Here is a 20,555-nt window from a genome sequence, read left to right as displayed (position 1 = left end):
TCCTGTAAGACATCCACACAGAAATCCCTAAATGATTTTTTGATATTGAGTCCAACAAATCAGGAAGAGCTGTACTCAACTTTTCTTGGGTTTCAGCTAAACAAATTCGCTCTGATAGCTGACATAAAAAAGATACATCGTCAAATAATGGTGAATGAAGCAGATAGGCGATATCAGTTGATAGGAATAAAAGTTGACTAAAGCAATAGGAATCGGTTGGGTTCCTAAAAATTATGTATTTAAATTTTAAATTGATGCTTCAGTCATGGATCGAAGGGCGACTAAGCGACTTAGCTTTCTTTCGGCGACATCAAAGCTTATGGCTTATTGAGCCTAATACCTAATAAAGGAAAGATCCTATTGCAGGAACTGTGGATCAATAAGCTAGATTAAGATGAGTCAATTCCTCTGCACTTTGAAACAGCTTGGAGCAAAATACAGTTTTTCTTGTCGCAGTTACTGGTTATCTTAATACAGAGATTCGTGATTACCGAGCCGATGGCACCAATTCAAATTAATGTGTTTTTTGATGCATCGATCAGAGCAGTAACTCTTCATTGGATTCATTCCCAACCCGCAACTTTGTCAACGTTCGTATCACATAGATTTGCTGAAATTAAATAGTGGTCAGAGGATAGCACGTGGTGGCATGTACCAACCAAACAGAACCCGGCAGATATTGTGTCACCAGGTCGAGACGTAAAGGAGAAGGATGAATCAATCTTGTTTACTGTTTGAATTCAAGACCTGTTGCGAATTATAAAGTTGAATCGAGTGAACGTATTTTTCGGTGTCGTTATCAATTTGTTAATAATTTTATCCAGCCACCTTTTAGTTTAAAACGTGAGATAAACTAATCTATTACGCAATAATTTTTAAAGATTTATCGGATATATATTACTGCCTTAATTTCCTTTTTCAAATATTCATTTGTGTATATTTAAATCAATTCAATGCACTGGTATATTAGGAGGTAAATTAATAAATTTGTATATTTTTTTCAAGCATAGCTCTGCTCTCCATCTTCCTCTTTTTGTGTTTGCTATTATCCGATCCGATTATCGTCCGATAACGATTCTTATTTATTTTTTTTACTCTCGTTTCTCACTCTTATTGTTTGATTGGTACAGTGGTTCAATGTATCGTTATGAATATTTTTTCGATTTTAGATTTTACGATTAGTATTGTAATAAGACAATATTGGCAGCGTAACGCTCTACGGACAAACAGTTGTCTTTAGCTGCTAAGTGAGTCCATAGCGTAAGAAATCCGTTGTTGGTTATGTGCTTGGGCGATACTTGGGGCTTGGGAATAATTTTTAGCCTGCTCAACCGACAATTATCCAGTCGCTCATATCTCTGACCTCCCCAAGGGCTGCGAAAAATTCGGCTTTCGAAATGAGCAATCAGTATAAATGAGCAATTGTCCGATATTTCCTCTGTGGCATCGCTTTAAGTGATACCACCATACCCATTAATTTAAATCCCCTTGAAAGTCATCCAGCAGGATAATCAACCGTCCGGACCCAGGGTATAAGCAGTATTAGTTACAGCGACACCAAAATCCTTGAAGGCGATCCCACCATCGAAACACATATTTGTTTCCCGGCTCTTCCCTTATACTTCTGAGATTGATATCTCGGCTTACGTCAAAGCGAAAACTGACATAAAGGTGGCTTACATTACTAAATTTAAAAGAGACCTGTACTGGGCACGTGTCATTCAAGATGATCAATACCATTTGTGCAGCAAGTGTTTGGCCAGATAACATGGAAGGACCGAAAACTTACGTCCTCTACTCCATAGCCATTGTAGTTCGCAAAATGCTTAGCATGATCCCCTTTTTTTTTTTTTTTGCTCGGTTCCCACTGCATACGTACAGCCCACCTCCCGTCCAACCGACCGAGGGACGCTGCCGCGTAACGTACGGCTCGAATCGCGGGATTAGATCCGAGATAGATAAGCGAGGATTAGGAGAAAGATATTACGAGGAAGAGTGTTGCACAGATAAGGCGGTTAATATAAGCGATTTAAGATTGTTAGTAGAGCAAGGTGACAAGATGTGGTAGAGACCATTGTAGTCCGAACATAATACCCTGAACGGATCGTGTTGGGCATATGTCGAACTACAATGGCTGAGGAGTAGAGGACGAAAGTTTCTAGTCCTTCTACTAGGAACGTTAAAATTTAAGCGTGTTAGTAAATGGCTGTCTATATTTCCATAAATAAGATTATATAAAAACATGACACCCAGCATCGTTCTACGATTTGTTAATGATGGTAAGTTGATTAGTAAAAGTCTACTACGATAAGAGGGGAGGTAAAGATTTGCATTCCAATTAAGTCCCCTAAGCGCAAAAGTAAGGAAGTTTTTTTGTACAGATTCAATGTGATCTTGGTGTACTCCATATTGAGGACTCCAGACACACGATCCATACTCAAGAATCGGACGGACCAGTGATGTATATAACGTTTTTGTTATGTACGGGTCATTAAATTCTTTTGACCATCTTTTAATAAAAACAAGCACACCCATAGCTTTATTAACCATGGTAGATATATGGTCGGTAAATTTAAGTTTCAAATCTAATAGGACACCTAGATCGTTATCTTGAGTTAATCGTTCTAAGGCGTTCCCATAGAGAAAGTACATAGCCTGGTGAGGACTAGATTGGTAAAAAGACATAAGTTTACATTTCGATCCATTAAGCTTTAGGTTATTTGCTAAACACCAATTCTGAAGTTTATCCAAATCGGATTGAAGTCTAGACTGGGCGCTAGTGAATTTACACTTAAGGCATAGCTTAACGTCATCAGCGTACATAAGTACAAGTGAATTAGTTAAGGCAAGAGGCAAGTCGTTAAAAAACAGAGTAAAAAGTAGGTGTCCAAGATGGCTTTCTTGGGGCACCCCCGATGTGGCGCGGACTAAACGCGAGGTAACATCTTTAAAGAAAACACGTTGGGTTCTCCCTGATAAGTAGCTCGAAATCCACATAAGAAGATCAGTTGGGAAACCCAAAAGACTGAGTTTACTTATAAGAAGCGAATGGTTAACAGAGTCAAATGCTTTACTGAAGTCAGTGTAAATGACGTCTATTTGTAAGCCATTCCGGAAGCCATCCGTGATAAAAGATGTTAGCTCCAATAAGTTGGTAGTGGTGGAGCGGCGCTTCATGAAGCCATGCTGGCACGGAGCTATTATTGAACTACATAGGTGTTGCAAATGTGGAGTGATAAGTTTGGCAAATGCGATGTTTATATCCTCGCATGCCAGTAAATCAGACCAATCAAATTCCAAAATTAACTTATTTAATTTCATAAAGTCAGCCTTACGAAAGAAACGAACTTTCTGAGATTTAACTGTAGACTTAAGGTCAAAAAAGTAATTATTTTCGATTGAAACCTCAAGAGTGGGATGATATGGATCCTCAGGGTTAGAAAGGGGCAAAGTTCTGGAAAGAGTAATTCCATCAGGATCAGAAACAAAACATAAGTCCAACAGCCGACCTAAAGAATTTCTAACGTGGTTAATTTGCCCGAGTGACATGTCGAACATGCCCTCAGGGAAGTCATGGTGGGAGTTAAGCTGTAAAGACGGTGAATTTTCAATATTTGACCATATAAGTTCTGGGATATTAAAGTCACCCAGAGCTATCAGCTGGTCACCATCAGACAGACGATCGAAAACCAAACGAATAGCGGACAAATGTTGCCAGTATGTTGGCGGTTCGGACGAAGGTGGTATGTACGAACAGGTAACATACAAAGATTGATCGGACGAAGTGATTTTGATGCAAAGAAATTCAATGTCACCAAACTCTTGTGATTTTACCTCTTCAGAAGCGAATTTGGAGTCTACAGAAATTAGCACTCCTCCTTTCCTTCGCAAAGTTCTATCACATCTAAAAGTGGTGTACCTACTAGGAAAAACTTCGGAGCTTAAGATCTCCGGCTTTAACCAAGTTTCTGTAAATACAATAATGTGGGATGCAAAAAAAGAACTATCAGAATACAGTTTGGGAAGTTTACTACGTAACCCTCTTATATTCTGATATGTAAGTGTTAATGAAGATATTAGTTTTTTGAGATTGAGGAAGATGAGGTAGAAGGTTGATCAGTGGCCTTAACATGTGGGAGTTTTACACCCACAGGTTTGGTTATCTTTTTTTTCACCGTACTTGGCTGATGTTCTTGGACGAAAATGTTCTCTGGCCAAAAGCTGGCGGAACAGATCGTCTTGAACATCTGCAAGGGAACACGTATTTTGAAAGATGACGTGTGCCTGGTGTAAGAATATTTGAATTTTGTAATATCTACCACCTTTATGTCGGCTTTTGCTTTGGCTTTGATGTAAGCCGAGATATCAATCTCAAAAGTTTCAGGGGCAAGCCGGGAAACAAAAATGTGTTTCGATGGTGGGATCACCTGCAAGGGTTTTGGTGCCGCCGTAACTAATACTGCGGCATCAGTGCGTACCGGGGGTCCGGACGGTTTATTACCCTGTTAGGTGACTGTTACAGGAGTTTCAATTATTGGGTCTGGGATCACTTGAAGCGATGCCACAGAGGACATATCGGACAATTGCTCAATAATCCTGAGATTTTCGGAAGCCGAATTTTTCTCAGGTCCGGCCCTTGGGGTGGCCAGAGATATAAGCGGCTGCATAGTTGTCGACTGAGCAGGCTGAAGATTATTCGACCCGAGCACATCACTAAAAGCGGATTTCTTACGCTTTGGAGACTCATTTAGTAGTTGAAGACTACTAAACTGTGTATCAAGCGCACAGAGTTGGTCATTGATTTTTCGAAAACCACTAATCAACTCCTTGAAACTGCTTTTAGTCTGCCTCATGAACGATCTCATTTCGTCCTGAACAGCACGACAACCGTCACAGCAAAAGTGGAGACCAGACCTACGCGAGATTGCATCCGAAACTGAGGCCGTGAACCCGACACACTTAGCGTGTAAAACGTTTTCACAGAGCCAGCAATGGATGGTAGGCTGGGAAGACGAGATTGTCTTATTGCAAGACTTTAATGCACAGACCAATTTAAAATCCATAATTATTAAAAATTTAAATAATTAATTTATTAAAAATTATTTAAAATTAAATAATTAATTTATTAAAAATTATTAAAAATTAAATAATTAATTTATTAAAAATTATTAAAAATTAAATAATTAATTTATTAAAAATTATTAAAAAAATTAATAATTAATTTAAAAATATTATTTGATTTTTTTAATGAGGAACCTTGAACCACTGTACCAAGGAAACGAAAGGGGGAGATTAAAGAGAGCAGTTAGTGCAAGTTAGTAAGATTTAATGAAATAGAGATAAGAATCTCTATTGAGCGAGAGTAGAAGCAAAAGAATGGCAACAACACCGTAGGAGATGAAGAAGCAGAGCAGGGCTATGTTTGGAAGGTAAATTAAACAAATTATTATTCTACCTCCAAATATATCACTGCACACGCGAAGCGATACGGATCTAAGAAATTGCAATTTGTTTTTATATATGTAAAGAAATAAACACCGATTGTTTATAGAAAGCTTATTGCAAATTTTACAAAAACGTAGTGCGCACAAAAAAAACACGTCCGTCCGCTTTAAGATAAAGAGAGAAGTGATGAGCGCTTGGGGTATTATGTTCTGACTACAAGGGTCTTTGTTTCATATTTTCGCTTTACTCTACTTACTCTTACTTACTCAAACTGCAATATTTATATTCTTCATGATTTATTTGTTAATAAAGAAAATACAGGATAATATTAATCAGTCTCTCTATAGGTTTTAACTACTATTCCGCCACTTACCGTTACTCCCGCGAGTTCAAGTTCGACGATAGAGGCTGCATAACGCTCTACGGACCAACCCCGACGTGATCCCTTTCTCTTGGATCACAACCTGAATGCAAGCAGTTCAACCGTTATATAAGTTTTAACTGAAAATAAATAAAACAATCACCCATGGGATCCGAATCAAACCCGTAATACACATGCTCATTGATGCATATTAAAAACAGTATAGCTATCCAAAAACTGATAAATGCTTTACAAAAGATTAAACAGAGCGGCGACTCAAAGAAGGTTATATTAGGGAGCGACCAAGATAGCTTACCCACTTGTGAACCAAATTAAAAAAAATGGTACGCACCTTTAAAAGTCGTTGAAAGATGCTGGGTTTTTCAACAAAACCTTAATCATGGTGATGTAGATAGCCTTCATTTACTAATATGCTTAACGTTAAAAAGGTTCCTAATAGGACTAAAAGTTTTACTCCTCTTTGTTCCGTAGCTATAGTAGCTAGATTTTTGCCCTCATTGCTTACTTCCTCTCTTTATCTTAAAGCGGACGGACGTGTTTTTTTTGTGCGCACTACGTTTTTGTAAAACTTGCAATAAGCTTTCTATAAACAATCGGTGTTTATTTCTTTACTGATATAAAAACAAATTGCAATTTTTTAGATCCGTATCGCTTCGCGTGTGCAGTGATATATTTGGAGGTAAAATAATTATTTATTTAATTTACTTTCCAAACATAGCCCTGCTCTGCTTCTTCATCTCCTACGGTGTTGTTGCTATTCTTTTGCTTCTACTCTCGCTCAATAGAGATTCTTATCTCTATTTCTTTAAATCTTACTAACTTGCACTAACTGCTCTCTTTAATCTCCCCTTCTCTTTTCCTTGGTACAGTGGTTCAAGGTTCCTCATTAATAAAATCAAATAATATTTTTAAATTAATTATTTAATTTTTAATAATTTTTAATAAATTAATTATTTAATTTTAAATAATTTTTTATAAATTAATTGTTTAAATTTTTAATAATTATGGATTTTAAATTGGTCTGTGTATTAAAGTCTTGCAATAAGACAATCTCGTCTTCCCAGCCTACCATCCATTGCTGGCTCTGTGAAAACGTTTTACACGCTAAGTGTGCCGGGTTCACGGCCTCAGTTTCGGATGCAATCTCGCGTAGGTCTGGTCTCCACTTTTGCTGTGATGGTTGTCGTTCTGTTCAGGACGAAATGAGGTCGTTCATGAGGCAGACTAAAAGCGGTTTCAAGGAGTTGATTAGTGGATTTCGAAAAATCAATGACCAACTCTGTGCGCTTGATACTCAGTTTAGTAGCTTTCAACTACTAAATAAGTCTCCAAAGCGTAAGAAATCCGCTTTTAGTGATGTTCTCGGGTCGAATAATCTTCAGCCTGCTCAGCCGACAACTATGCAGCCGCTTATATCTCTGGCTACCCCAAGGGCCGCCCCTGAGAAAAATTCGGCTTCCGAATGTCTCGGAATCAATGAGCAATTGTCCGATATGTCCTCTGTGGCATCGCTTCAAGTGATCCCAGACCCAATAATTGAAACTCCTGTAACAGTCACCTAACAGGGTAATAAACCGTCCGGACCCCCGGTACGCACTGATGCCGCAGTATTAGTTACGGCGGCACCAAAACCCTTGCAGGTGATCCCACCATCGAAACACATTTTTGTTTCCCGGCTTGCCCCTGATACTTCGGAGATTGATATCTCGGCTTACATCAAAGCCAAAGCAAAAGCCGACATAAAGGTGGTGGATATTACAAAATTCAAATATTCTTACACCAGGCACACGTCATCTTTCAAAATACGTGTGCCCTTGCAGATGTTCAAGACGATCTGTTCCGCCAGCTTTTGGCCAGAGAACATTTTCGTCCAAGAACATCAACCAAGTACGGTGAAAAAAAAGATAACCAAACCTGTGGGTGTAAAACTCCCACATGTTAAGGCCACTGATCAACCTTCCACCTCATCTTCCTCAATCTCAAAAAACTAATATCTTCATTAACACTTACCTATCAGAATACAAGAGGGTTACGTAGTAAACTTCCCAAACTGTATTCTGATAGTTCTTTTTTTGCATCCCACATTATAGTATTTACAGAAACTTGGTTAAAGCCGGAGATCTTAAGCTCCGAAGTTTTTCCTAGTAGGTACACCACTTTTAGATGTGATAGAACTTTGCGAAGGGGAGGTGGAGTGCTAATTTCTGTAGACTCCAAATTCGCTTCTGAAGAGGTAAAATCACAAGAGTTTGGTAACATTGAATTTCTTTGCATCAAAATCACTTTGTCCGATCAATCTTTGTATGTTACCTGTTCGTACATACCACCTTCGTCCGAACCGCCAACATACTGGCAACATTTGTCCGCTATTCGTTTGATTTTCGATCGTCTGTCTGATGGTGACCAGCTGATAGCTCTGGGTGACTTTAATATCCCAGAACTTATGTGGTCAAATGTTGATAATTCACCGTCTTTACAGCTTAACTCCCACCATGACTTCCCTGAGGGCATGTTCGACATGTCACTCGGGCAAATTAACCACGTTAGAAATTCTTTAGGTCGGCTGTTGGACTTATGTTTCGTTTCTGATCCTGATGTAATTACTCTTTCCAGAACCTTGCCCCTTTCTAACCCTGAGGATCCATATCATCCCACTCTTGAGGTTTCAATCGAAAATAATTACTTTTTTGACCTTAAGTCTACAGTTAAATTTCAGAAAGTTCGTTTCTTTCGTAAGGCTGACTTTACGAAATTAAATAAGTTAATTTTGGAATTTGATTGGTCTGATTTGCTGGCATGCGTGGATATAAACATCGCATTAAAAAAATGTTATTACACTTTGAACATATTTTTCGACGCTTGCGTGCCGTGGAAATATCCGTCCGCTTCAACGAATCCGCCTTGGTATACAAGGCACCTTATAAATTTAAAGAATAATATGAGTAGACTTTTAAACAAACATAGATTATCTGGCTGTACAGTTAGTTATTCAAGATACTTAGTAGCTCGGTCCAATTTCACCGTGCATAACGCAGAATGTTATAGGAGTTATATTCGCCGCTGCAGGATTCAGTTTACTCAGGATCCGAAGCAGTTTTATAACTTTGTAAACACTAAGCGTAAACATGTATCTTTTCCCCCTCTGCTTACGTTTGAGAACTCTTATGCGAACACCGATCAGGCAATGGCCGATCTCTTTGCACAGTTTTTTCAAACTACCTATTCACCTAGCAGCAGTTTAGCTCAGCCTTACACTTATAATATCCAATCAGCCAACCTTATATTTTGCCCATCTTTCGATCAAAGTGGTGTGTTATCGGATCTTCTTAAGTTTAAGCCCGTGTATTCGCCAGGCCCTGATGGAGTACCAGGATGTGTTCTGAAGTACTGCGCCGAGGCACTGTGCAAACCGCTTGTTAAACTCTTCAATCTATCGCTGGAAACTTCGATCTTTCCCCTTATGTGGAAGGAATCCTTCATTATTCCGCTGCATAAAAATGGGAAAAAATCCGACGCTGCTAATTATAGAGGCATCTCTAAATTGTCAGCAATTCCAAAGCTTTTTGAAAAACTTATCACTCCACATTTGCAACACCTATGTAGTTCAATAATAACTCCGTGCCAGCATGGCTTCATGAAGCGCCGCTCCACCACTACCAACTTATTGGAGCTAACATCTTTTATCACGGATGGCTTCCGGAATGGCTTACAAACAGACGTCATATACACTGACTTCAGTAAAGCATTTGACTCTGTTAACCATTCGCTTCTTATAAGTAAACTCAGTCTTTTGGGTTTCCCAACTGACCTTCTTATGTGGATTTCGAGCTACTTATCAGGGAGAACCCAACGTGTTTTCCTTAAAGATGTTACCTCACGTTCAGTCCGCGCCACATCGGGGGTGCCCCAAGGAAGCCATCTTGGACCCCTACTTTTTACTCTGTTTATTAACGACTTGCCTCTTGCCTTAACTAATTCACTTGTACTTATGTACGCTGATGACGTTAAGCTATGCCTTCAGTATAAATTCACTAGCGCCCATTCTAGACTTCAATCCGATTTGGATAAACTTCAAAATTGGTGTTTAGCAAATAACCTAAAGCTTAATGGATCGAAATGTAAACTTATGTCTTTTTACCGATCCAGTCCTCACCAGGCTATGTACTTTCTTTATGGGAACGCCTTGGTTTTATTAAAAGATGGTCAAAAGAATTTAATGACCCGTACATAACTAAAACGTTATATACATCATTGGTCCGTCCGATTCTTGAGTATGGATCGTGTGTCTGGAGTCCTCAATATGGAGTACACCAAGATCACATTGAATCTGTACAAAAAAACTTCCTTACTTTTGCGCTTAGGGGACTTAATTGGGATGCAAATCTTTACCTCCCCTCTTATCATAGTAGACTTTTACTAATCAACTTACCATCATTAACAAATCGTAGAACGATGCTGGGTGTCATGTTTTTATATAATCTTATTTATGGAAATATAGACAGCCAGCATTTACTAACACGCTTAAATTTTAACATTCCTAGTAGAAGGACCAGAAACTTTCGTCCTCTGCTCCTCAGCCATTGTAGTTCGACATATGCCCAACACGATCCGTTCAGGGTATTATGTTCGGACTACAATGATCTCTATCACATCTTGTCACTTTGCCCTACTAACAATCTTAAATCGCTTATATTAACCGCCTTATCTGTGCAACACTTTTCCTCGTAATATCTTTCTCCTAATCCTCGCTTATCTATCTCGGATCTATTGCCGCGATTCGAGCCGTACGTTATGCGGCAGCGTCCCTCGGTCGGTTGGACGGGAGGTGGGCTGTACGTATGCAGTGGGAACCGCGCAAAAAAAAAATGACCATCTTAGGGTTTTATGTTCAAAGTGCAATGGGCTTTATCGCATTATATATCTTTTCCGGGCTTGTATAAAAACATATATTCCTAATTTCTTACGAGAGCATAGAAATTCTTCTTTTTTAACTATTCTATAGATTTATTAAATCGAATTTATTAATCGGGAGATCATTTTGGGGAAACCAATACGATCCAATAAATTTTATAAGTATCGGCAGACTATATCTTATAGCTTATCATATGGCAGCTATATAACTGCATGATCGTAAATGACACAATTTGGTATTTTTAAAGTAAGAAGGATGGATTTGGATTGTATATATATATATCAACATTTTTATCACAAACAAGAAAGGAAAGCTAACTTCGGGCGGAGCCGAAGCTTATATACCCTTGCAGTTGAGTCGCAGTCCGCTAGGTGGCGCCACGCATCTTATATTATTAGATACATAGCGGATCCTATATAGTTGGCCGATCCTTATGAAACTTGGCAAATCAGATTATGTCCAAAATAGAATATGTACCAAGTCCCATCTTTCTAACTTAAAAAACAACAAAGTTATGCCAATTCCGATCGTTCTATGACAGCTATAGGATATAGTCGGCCGATCCTTATGAAATTTTGTACACAAGATATTTTGGTCAAATATAACAAGTGTGGAAAGTCTCAATTTTTGGAAAATCAGATTATTTTGTCCAAAATAGAATATGCACCAAGTCCCATCTTTCTAACTTAAAAAAGTTATAGCATTTCCGATCATATAGCATTCCGATCAATCACAAAATTTATCCAACAAACAATTAATATCTGGATATAAATTTCAGCCAAATCGGCAAAATCTTAGAGGAGTTTTCACTTTTCTTTTCATTCTTCATTGCTTCCCTACTAGATTATTGGGATGTTTTCACAAAACATACCAAAATTATAATATTTTTATAAATTTTTGAATATTGTGTTAATTTGGTCCAGTTTATATAAAAACATTTCAATTATGCAAAAACGCCTTTTGGTAGGCGATTTCTGAGTCGTCCGAAGCAGAAATTTGTATACCCTAGAAAATTCAAGGTTGAGTGGTAATAATGTAAATTGCAATAAAAGTACAAACAAAAAGTTATTGTTTTGGATTAGAAATTGAAGAGGCACTGTACAGATTTGGACGATCACTGAAATAGGGCGAACCTTTTTTCTTAAATCCTTTCCAGCACTTACATCCTTGTACTACATATGTAAATCCTCAGCATATATGTATATAGTCTACGCAATTCTTACGGCTCATTTTAGTTACGAACTATTTTATGCATATTTTCAAAGACATCTTTCCAATTAGCACAAATTAAAATCATTTGCCCTTGAATTAATAGTGCTATGCCACGATTTATCACAGTGGACTGCTGTACATGTAGTTGACGAACCGCACTCGCAGAGTGCGCAAGGAGGCTTTTAAATATTTATATGTAGCCCAATAATTAAAAATATTCTGTGTTCTTCCGGTCTAAACAATCGGTACATAACTCGAAAGGTATTGTTTTAATTAAACTATTATTATATAATATAATATAAAATAATGTAGAAAATATTAAATAGGCTTAGAAAAAAATGTCTTTTTGTGGATTGGGGGGAAACTTGATGCAAATCAACTAATTGAAACTGGAAATATTTTACATTAAAAGAAATAAAAGGGTGTGTCAAGCCTACGCAAGACAGAAGTGAAACTTCTAGTATTCCTCTCTCACTATTTTCATTTCATCATCTCTATTTTCTCTCTTAGGTTAGTTTGAAAATTAGAGGTTAAATAATTCAACGACGAAGCATGAATTTGCTTTTTCTAATATTTTCTTATAGATGAATGACGTTCGATTAATGTATAGTTCCAAAAATTTTCAATTTATTCACAAGTATACAATATTACATAAATAACAATATTACAATTAACAAGAAAGGAAAGCTAACTTCGGGCGGAGCCGAAGTTGATATACCCTTGCAGTTGAGTCGCAGTCCGCTAGGTGGCGCCACGCATCTTATATTATTAGATATATAGCGGATCGTATATAGTCGGCCGATCCTTATGAAATTTGGCATATCGAATTATTTTGCCAAAAGAGGAATCCATTGAAACTCCCATGCTTCTAACTTGAAAAACAACGTAGTTATAGCATTTCCGATCAATCAGTTATATGACTGCTATAGGATATAGTCGGCCGATCCTTTTGAAATTCGACAAATCAGATTGTTTTTCCCAAAATAGAATCTGTACCAAATCCCATCTTTCTAACTTAAAAAACAACAAAGTTATGCCAATTTCGATCGTTCTATGACAGCTATAGGATATAGTCGGCCGATCCTTATGAAATTTTGTACACAAGATATTTTGGTCAAATATAACATGTGTGGAAAGTCCCAACCCTCTAACTTAAAAAACAACAAAGTTATGGCATTTCCGATCAATCAGTTATATGGCAGCTATAGGATATAGTCGACCGATCCCGGCTGTTCCGACTTATATACTGCCTGCAAAGGAAAGAAGGGTGTGTGCAAAGTTTCAACTCGATAGCTTTAAAACTGAGAGACTAGTTTGCGTAGAAACAGACAGACGGACAGACGGACATGCTCATATCGACTCAGGAGGTGATCCTGATCAAGAATATATATACTTTATAGGGTCGGAGATGTCTCCTTCACTGCGTTGCACACTTTTGACCAAAATTATAATACCCTCTGCAAGGGTATAAAAATTACAAAGAAATTACAATGACAATTTACCAATCATGTGCCATTTTCATTGTCAATTTCATGAATATCATTTCCTAATGTCGTGATAATTGGGTTATGGTAACTAAAGTGCGAGATATATACGTGAGCACTTAAATCCTTAATGAATCGTGCAAAAACTGCATCGATTGTTGTCCCGTGTCTAGTCGTGCTAGTGTTCCTATCATTAACAATATCCAAATTGAGTGTGTTTTTGAAAAAGTTCAATAACGCAGTTCGCTGGTGTCTGAGAGAGAGGAAAGAAGAGAAGAGAGACAACGTTCGTGAGCGGCTCTCCCACCTCAACAAGCGCATATGGTGAGAGAGGGACAGTGAACGGTGAGGGGGGTGGGGTACTCGCATTTTCGTGTCGATCCTGACTCGGTTTTACTCCGTCCCCGAAAATCCATTACGCGCCTAAAGAAGTTTCACTTCAAAAGTCTAAAAACGCTTACATTGTGGACACCACTTCCGGCGAAGAGGAGTATTTTCGTTGGCAGCATAGCTCCAAGTAGTATCATCAAAAATAAATACAATATATAAAAAAAAAAAATAAAATTGGATTTTGGAAGGGCTTTTTACGAAAAAATTAAAATTTCAGTTAACTTAAATTTCGTGGTCATTTAGTTTGTTTGTGTTTGTATTTACTTTGTCAAAAATACATTGCCTAATTTTGTGTTTTTGGTTGGTTGACTAGACTGCGGAATTCGACTGAAACAAAAACTGGGAACGTGGTAGTAACCCTACGGGTGAGCCCGAAAAGTTTCTTGAGTACACAGAAATCTTCAGAAAATCTCAGAAATCTCAGAAATAGAAATAAATAAAGAAACAAGAAAGGAAAGCTAACTTCGGGCGGAGCCTAAGTTTATATACCCTTGCAGTTGAGTAGCTGCATATATTATATATTATATATATATATATCGGAAATTTTTTACATAATATATTTTGGCCAAATATACCATGTGTGGAAAGTCCCAACTTTCTCACTAGAGTTACCAAAAAATACCAAAGTTATGGCATTTCCGATCAATCAGTTATATGGTAACTATAGGATATAGTCGACCGATCCCGTTCCGACTTTAATGCTGCCTGCAAACAAAAGAAGGATTTGTGCAAGATTTCAACTCGGTAGCTTTAAAACTGAGGGACTAGTTTGCGTAGAAACAGACAGACAGACAGCCAATCAGACAGGCAGACAGACAGACTGAGGATCTGTCTTAGAACTGATTGATCGAAAACGCAATAACTTTTTATACCCTTGCAGAGGGTATTATAATTTTGGTCAAAAGTGTGCAACGCAGTGAAGGAGACATCTCCGACCCTATAAAGTATATATATTCTTGATCAGGATCACCTCTTGAGTCGATATGAGCATGTCCGTCTGTCCGTTTCTACGCAAACTAGTCTCTCAGTTTTAAAGCTATCGAGTTGAAACTTTGCACACACCCTTCTTTCCTTTGCAGGCAGTATATAAGTCGGAACGGCCGGGATCGGTCGACTATATCCTATAGCTGCCATATAAATGATTGATCGGAAATGCCATAACTTTGGTTTTTTTTAAGTTAGAGGGTTGGGACTTTCCACACCTTTTTTTTTTTTTTTTTTTATTCCTATTACTCCGCTTGGGAGCTTAGGGCATCCACATGTGTATTCCACCGGACCCGCTGTTCTCTTTGCCAAGTCCCCAGGTGACGTATTATTGTCTGCGAGTTCGCGTATTGTAGATCGGCGCCAGGTTAGCTTTTGGGGCGTCCCACTCTTCTTCTTCCTTGCGGGTTCCACTCCAGGGTTCCAATCCTAACTATGCCCATCTCCTTATTCAAACTGCGCAATTCTGGATGGCTCCATTAGGGTCCTCACATTCCATTGTCCAATTCGTGTCCGTTGCGAAAAGCGGCGGGTCGTCATCGGGCTGGGGATGTGGGTGTTTTTTTCCAATCATGTATTTGTTTCTGTAATCGTTATTGTTCAGTCGATCCGGTGATTAGCCGAGTGCAACCTATCTCAGAAGTGACAACGACATCTGGGAATGCCGGTTTTTCGGGTTTCATGCACATAATTATAAATAGCGAGAATCCAACGAGAGCTTTTTCGCTACTTACATCATATGCGCGAGCGCCGAAAAACTTGCAGGGCCATGCACTTGACACGAGTGGGGCTCGAACCCACGACCTCACGCTTAGCGAGCTAGTACACTAACCACTAGGCCATGAGGCCCCCCACACATGTTATATTTGACCAAAATATCTTGTGTACAAAATTTCATAAGGATCGACCGACTATATCCTATAGCTGTCATAGAACGATTGAAATTGGCATAACTTTGGTGTTTTTTAAGTTAGAAAAATGGGATTTGGTACAGATTCTATTTTGGGAAAAACAATCTGATTTGTCGAATTTCATAAGGATCGGCCGACTATATCCTATAGCTGCCATATAACTGATTGATCGGAACTCGCTATAACTTCGTTGTTTTTCAAGTTAGAAGGATGGGAGTTTCAATGGATTCCTCTTTTGGCAAAATAATTCGATTTGCCAAGTTTCATAAGGATCGGCCAACTATATAGGATCCGCTATGTATCTAATAATATAAGATGCGAGGCGCCACATAGCGGACTGCGACTCAACAGCAAGGGTATATAAACTTCGGCTCCGCCCGAAGTTAGCTTTCCTTTCTTGTTTAAGTGTGTTTAAATACATTGTTCGGAGTTAATACAGAATCAATATGGGGGTATAAACCTTTTTGTACAAACCTTTTAACGAAACATTGCATGCTTAACGTTTCGGAAATGTTTTGTTGCAAATATCGAAAATTAGTATTACTTTACGTGCTGGGTGAGTAGTTAAATTAAATAAATATTTATTTTAAGAATAAAAAATAAGTTTTTAAAACTTTTAGCTTCCATTTGTTGGCGAATATAAACTGTGGTCTGTAAATGAAGCGATTATTTTTTTCGTGCAGATACTCGAGAATATTTAAAAAAAAAATGCTTGCTAATTCATACCTTTTTTAAATTATTTCAGCTTATGGAAACTCAGAGAAATTTGTAACCTTGCCTAGTTTTGGTAAAACTAGGATATATAAATTTTGGCGTAAAAATTTGCAAAGTTCCGCAATGTGCATTAACGTCTAAACTAAGAGACTGGGCAAGTACCCTTTTAAGAAGCTTACGACCGTAAAACACTGCCAAAGCTATAAAGTGTATATTAAAGTTTGTTTAAAGAAGCAACTAAACAAGTACTAAAGCGACTTAAAAAAGGAACTTATAACGAATGTAAAGTCGCTCAGCTAACAAATAATTTGAAAAACCCAGAAAAATTTTGATAAAGTGAATTAGTGGAGAGATTAAAAAGACTAACAACTGATTTACATTTTGAGACCTTAATTGCAAAAACACAATTTCTGCATCCATCATGGGGACACGAATTGAATTGTTAATCCTAAGCTTTGCTATGCTGTGTGCTTTAGCCATAGCTGTCGGTGGTAAGTATATTTTAGATAAAATACATAAAATATATTTAACTTTCAACAATATGTACACTCAGAAAAACAAGTTCTTCCTCGGAAAAAACATGTTTTAGGTACGAAAAATTCTTTTGATAAAAATTAACAAATTTTTGTTTATTGCAAGAAATAAAAGTTCCCATACCAAATACGACAATTTCTTGAAGTAAAAACGCACCATTCTTTATTGAATCCCATTTTATTTAAATTGTTTTTATTATTTTTATAATTACAAAGTTTTTATTTACATTCTTATTATTATTTTTATGGCTACATAGTTTTTATTTGCCAATAGACAATAGATTTACCAATAGTATGGCTTACCATTTCACGAGCATTGGCTTGGGAAAGTCTCGGCTATTCCCTACGGAATTCATTTGCTTAATAGCTGCAGATCCTTGTGCCTCAGATGAAACGTTTTTTTTCCAATTGTCACAAACTGCGGCTCAGTCGGCTATCTCGTTTTAAAACAGCTTTTACACTTTTGACCACTTCTTCATCCAATTCAGAAGTTTCAGATGTCTCAAATAGATCTGATAGTTCAGATAGTTGAAGCTAAAAATAAATAAAAACAAGAAAGGAAAGCTAACTTCGGGCGGAGCCGAAGTTGATATACCCTTGCAGTTCAGTCGCAGTCCGCTAGGTGGCGCCACGTATCTTTTATTATTAGATATATAGCGGATCGTATATAGTCGGCCGAACCTTATGAAATTTGGCATATTGAATTATTTTGCCCAAAGAGGAATCTGTACCAAGTCCCATCTTTCTAACTTAAAAAACACCAATGTTATGCCAATTCCGATCGTTCTATGACAGCTATAGGATATAGTCAGCCGATCCTTATGAAATTTTGTACATAAGATATTTTGTCAAATATAACATGTGTGGATAGTCCCAACCCCCTAACTTAAAAAACATCAAAGTTATGGCATTTCCGATCAATCAGTTATATGGCAGCTTTAGGATATAGTCGACCGATCCCGGCCGTTCCGACTTATGTACTACCTGCAAGGAAACAAAGAATGTGTGCAAAGTGTCAACTCGATAGCTCTAAAACTGAGAGACCAGTTTGCGTAGAAACCGACAGACAGACAGACAGACGGACAGACGGACATGCTTATATCCACTCAGGAGGTGATCCTGATCAAGAATATATATACTTTATAGGGTCGGAGATGTCTCCTTCACTGCGTTGCACACTTTTGACCAAAATCATAATACCCTCTGCAAGGGTGTAAAAATTACTAAAAACTAATTAAATAAAGAATGTTCATACCCTAGTATAGTTTCCGGCTATACAATACCCAGTACTCATACCACCGAAACTTTAACCTTTCAAAATATAGATTCGCAAAAAAAAATGTATTGCATACTTTGTATGTTTTGAAACAAAAAATGCAACAAATCCAGTAGGAAAGCACAATAGATGTTACCATATACATATATGTCGACTTGTGCGTTAGAATCTACTATTTCTATCGATTGCCTAGTGAGTCCAATTTCATGAAATTTGATCAATTGGAAGTAAAGCATTAGAATATTTGAGTTATCGATGCGAAAATGAGCTTCGAACAAAGAGCCGACGGTTTTAAAATTGGTAAAACTTTTAGCGAAACTTTTCAATTGATGAAACAAGTTTATGGCGATTATGGCCTATCCCGTTGCATACTGCACGCGTGGCTCCAACGTTTTTGCCCAAAGAGGAACCCCCATTGAAACTCCCATCTTTCTAACTTGAAAAACAACGAAGTTATAGCATTTTCGATCAATCAGTTATATGGCAGCTATAGGATACAGTCAGCCGATCCTTATGAAATTCGACAAATCAGATTGTTTTTCCCAAAATAGAATCTGTACCAAATCCCATCTTTCTAACTTAAAAAACACCATAAGTTATGCCCATTTCGATCGTTCTATGATAGCTATAGGATATAGTCGACCGATCCCTATGAAATTTTGTACATAAGATATTTTGGTAGTAAGATATTACTTTATAGGGTCGGAGATTTCTCCTTCACTTCCTTATAATACCCTCTGCAAGGGTATAACAAGAAAGGAAAGTTAACTTCTTGCAGTTAGGTAGCAGCTTTTATTATTTTATATATATCGGATCCTATATAGTTGCCCGATCCTAATGAAAATTTCCTTGATTCGATAATCAATTTTCGAATAAAAATGTTGGAAATAGCCCCAAGCATCTTTAAAAATGGCAAGGTTGCGCCATTTCCGATCGTTCAGTTATATGGCAGTTATAGGATATAGTTGTCCGATCCTTATGAAATTTGGCAAATCGGATTATTTTGCCCAAAATCTATTGCCAAAATCCCATCTTTCTAACTTTAAAAACACCAAAGTTATGCGCATTATAAGAATTTGTAATATATAATATAATACTTTTAATATAATAATACTTTGTTGGCAAGGACTGAGGCGAAAAAATAAACGCCACGGAAAAATTACTGAAGTTTCAAAATTTGTTTCTGTTTAAACCGGTATACCGTTTTGGCATACCGTATTCGTCTGGCTGAAGTTCGTAGAATGTGCTCTGCCTATATTGTATTAGTTCAATCGGCCGATCCTTGAACCCAATCTATGGCCGATATTAGGCTCCTATATGGGGGTGATGATAACGTCCGTTGCTCATTTTTGCATTCGTTGATGAAGAAACGTATTGCAATTCGTTTGCGTTTCGTTCATGTGGATGAATTTCCGAGTGTGACAGATTAATCGGACATCGAACGGGTGATTTGTTGGTGCATAATATGTTTATGGTAATATGCTTTTTATTAGAGACTTTCGAATTTTGTTGAAAAAAATTGAAAAATGATAAAATTAATAGGAATATGTAAATCCCGTTTTTAAATGTAACTAGACTGGCTTAGCTTCGGTAGATCATAAAAAAAGGGTATTGTGGAGTTTTAGAATTCCTACGCTTTACCGTTGCATATGAAATTAGGCAAAGCGTTTGGATTCTGGAACCCTATGTATTCATTTTTATAATGTGTTTTCATAAATACAACACAAAAAGTTTTCCGAAGCTCGACGAAATTCCCACTCGTGAAAGTAAAATTCATATTCCCTAAAACAAATTCTGGTCAGTACAAAATTTTTGGAGCATAACCTCAAATTTAACAAGAAAAGAAAGCTAACTTCCGATGTTGAAATACCCTAGCAGTTAAGGTTGTTCCATTTCCGATCGTTCAGTTATATGTCGTCTATGGGATATAGACGGCCGATCCGTATGAAATTTGGCAGGTCGAATAACATTTCCCAAAATAGAATCCGTAAAATGTCCCATCATTCTAACTTAAAAGACACCAAAGATATGCCAATTTCGATCGTTCAGTTATATGGCAGCTATAGGATATAGTCAGCCGATCCTTATGAAATTTTGCAGATAAGATATCTTTGACACGTTTAACATGTGTGCAAAGTCCCAACCCTCTAGCAATCTAAAACACCAAAGTTATGACATTTCCGATCAATCAGTTATATGGCAGCTATAGGATATAGTCGACCGATCCCCGCCGTTCCGACTTGTATACTGCAAGGATTATATACTACCTGCAAGGAAAATAAGGATGTGTGCAAAGTTTCAACTCGGTAGCT

The 20,555-nt window shown here is 37.6% G+C and overlaps 1 protein-coding gene across 4 annotated transcripts in view; it reads left to right on the top strand.

The window, feature by feature from the left end:
- Positions 1-20,555, top strand: part of LOC6495749 (disintegrin and metalloproteinase domain-containing protein 12) — a 573,836-nt gene that overhangs the window by 97,576 nt on the left and 455,705 nt on the right. For all 4 annotated transcript variants that reach the window (XM_044717324.1, XM_044717323.1, XM_044717322.1 and 1 more), the window contains one exon: positions 16,466-16,925. In XM_044717324.1, coding sequence (XP_044573259.1) covers positions 16,856-16,925 — 70 coding nt within the window. In that variant the 5' untranslated portion in view covers positions 16,466-16,855. The remainder of the gene's footprint in view (positions 1-16,465; positions 16,926-20,555) is intronic.

The sequence above is a fragment of the Drosophila ananassae genome, chromosome XR (genome assembly GCF_017639315.1).
Source record: "Drosophila ananassae strain 14024-0371.13 chromosome XR, ASM1763931v2, whole genome shotgun sequence".
NCBI classification, from domain to species: Eukaryota; Metazoa; Arthropoda; class Insecta; order Diptera; family Drosophilidae; genus Drosophila; species Drosophila ananassae.
Note: the sequence above shows the minus strand (reverse complement) of the source record. Positions and strands in the feature narration are given on the sequence as shown.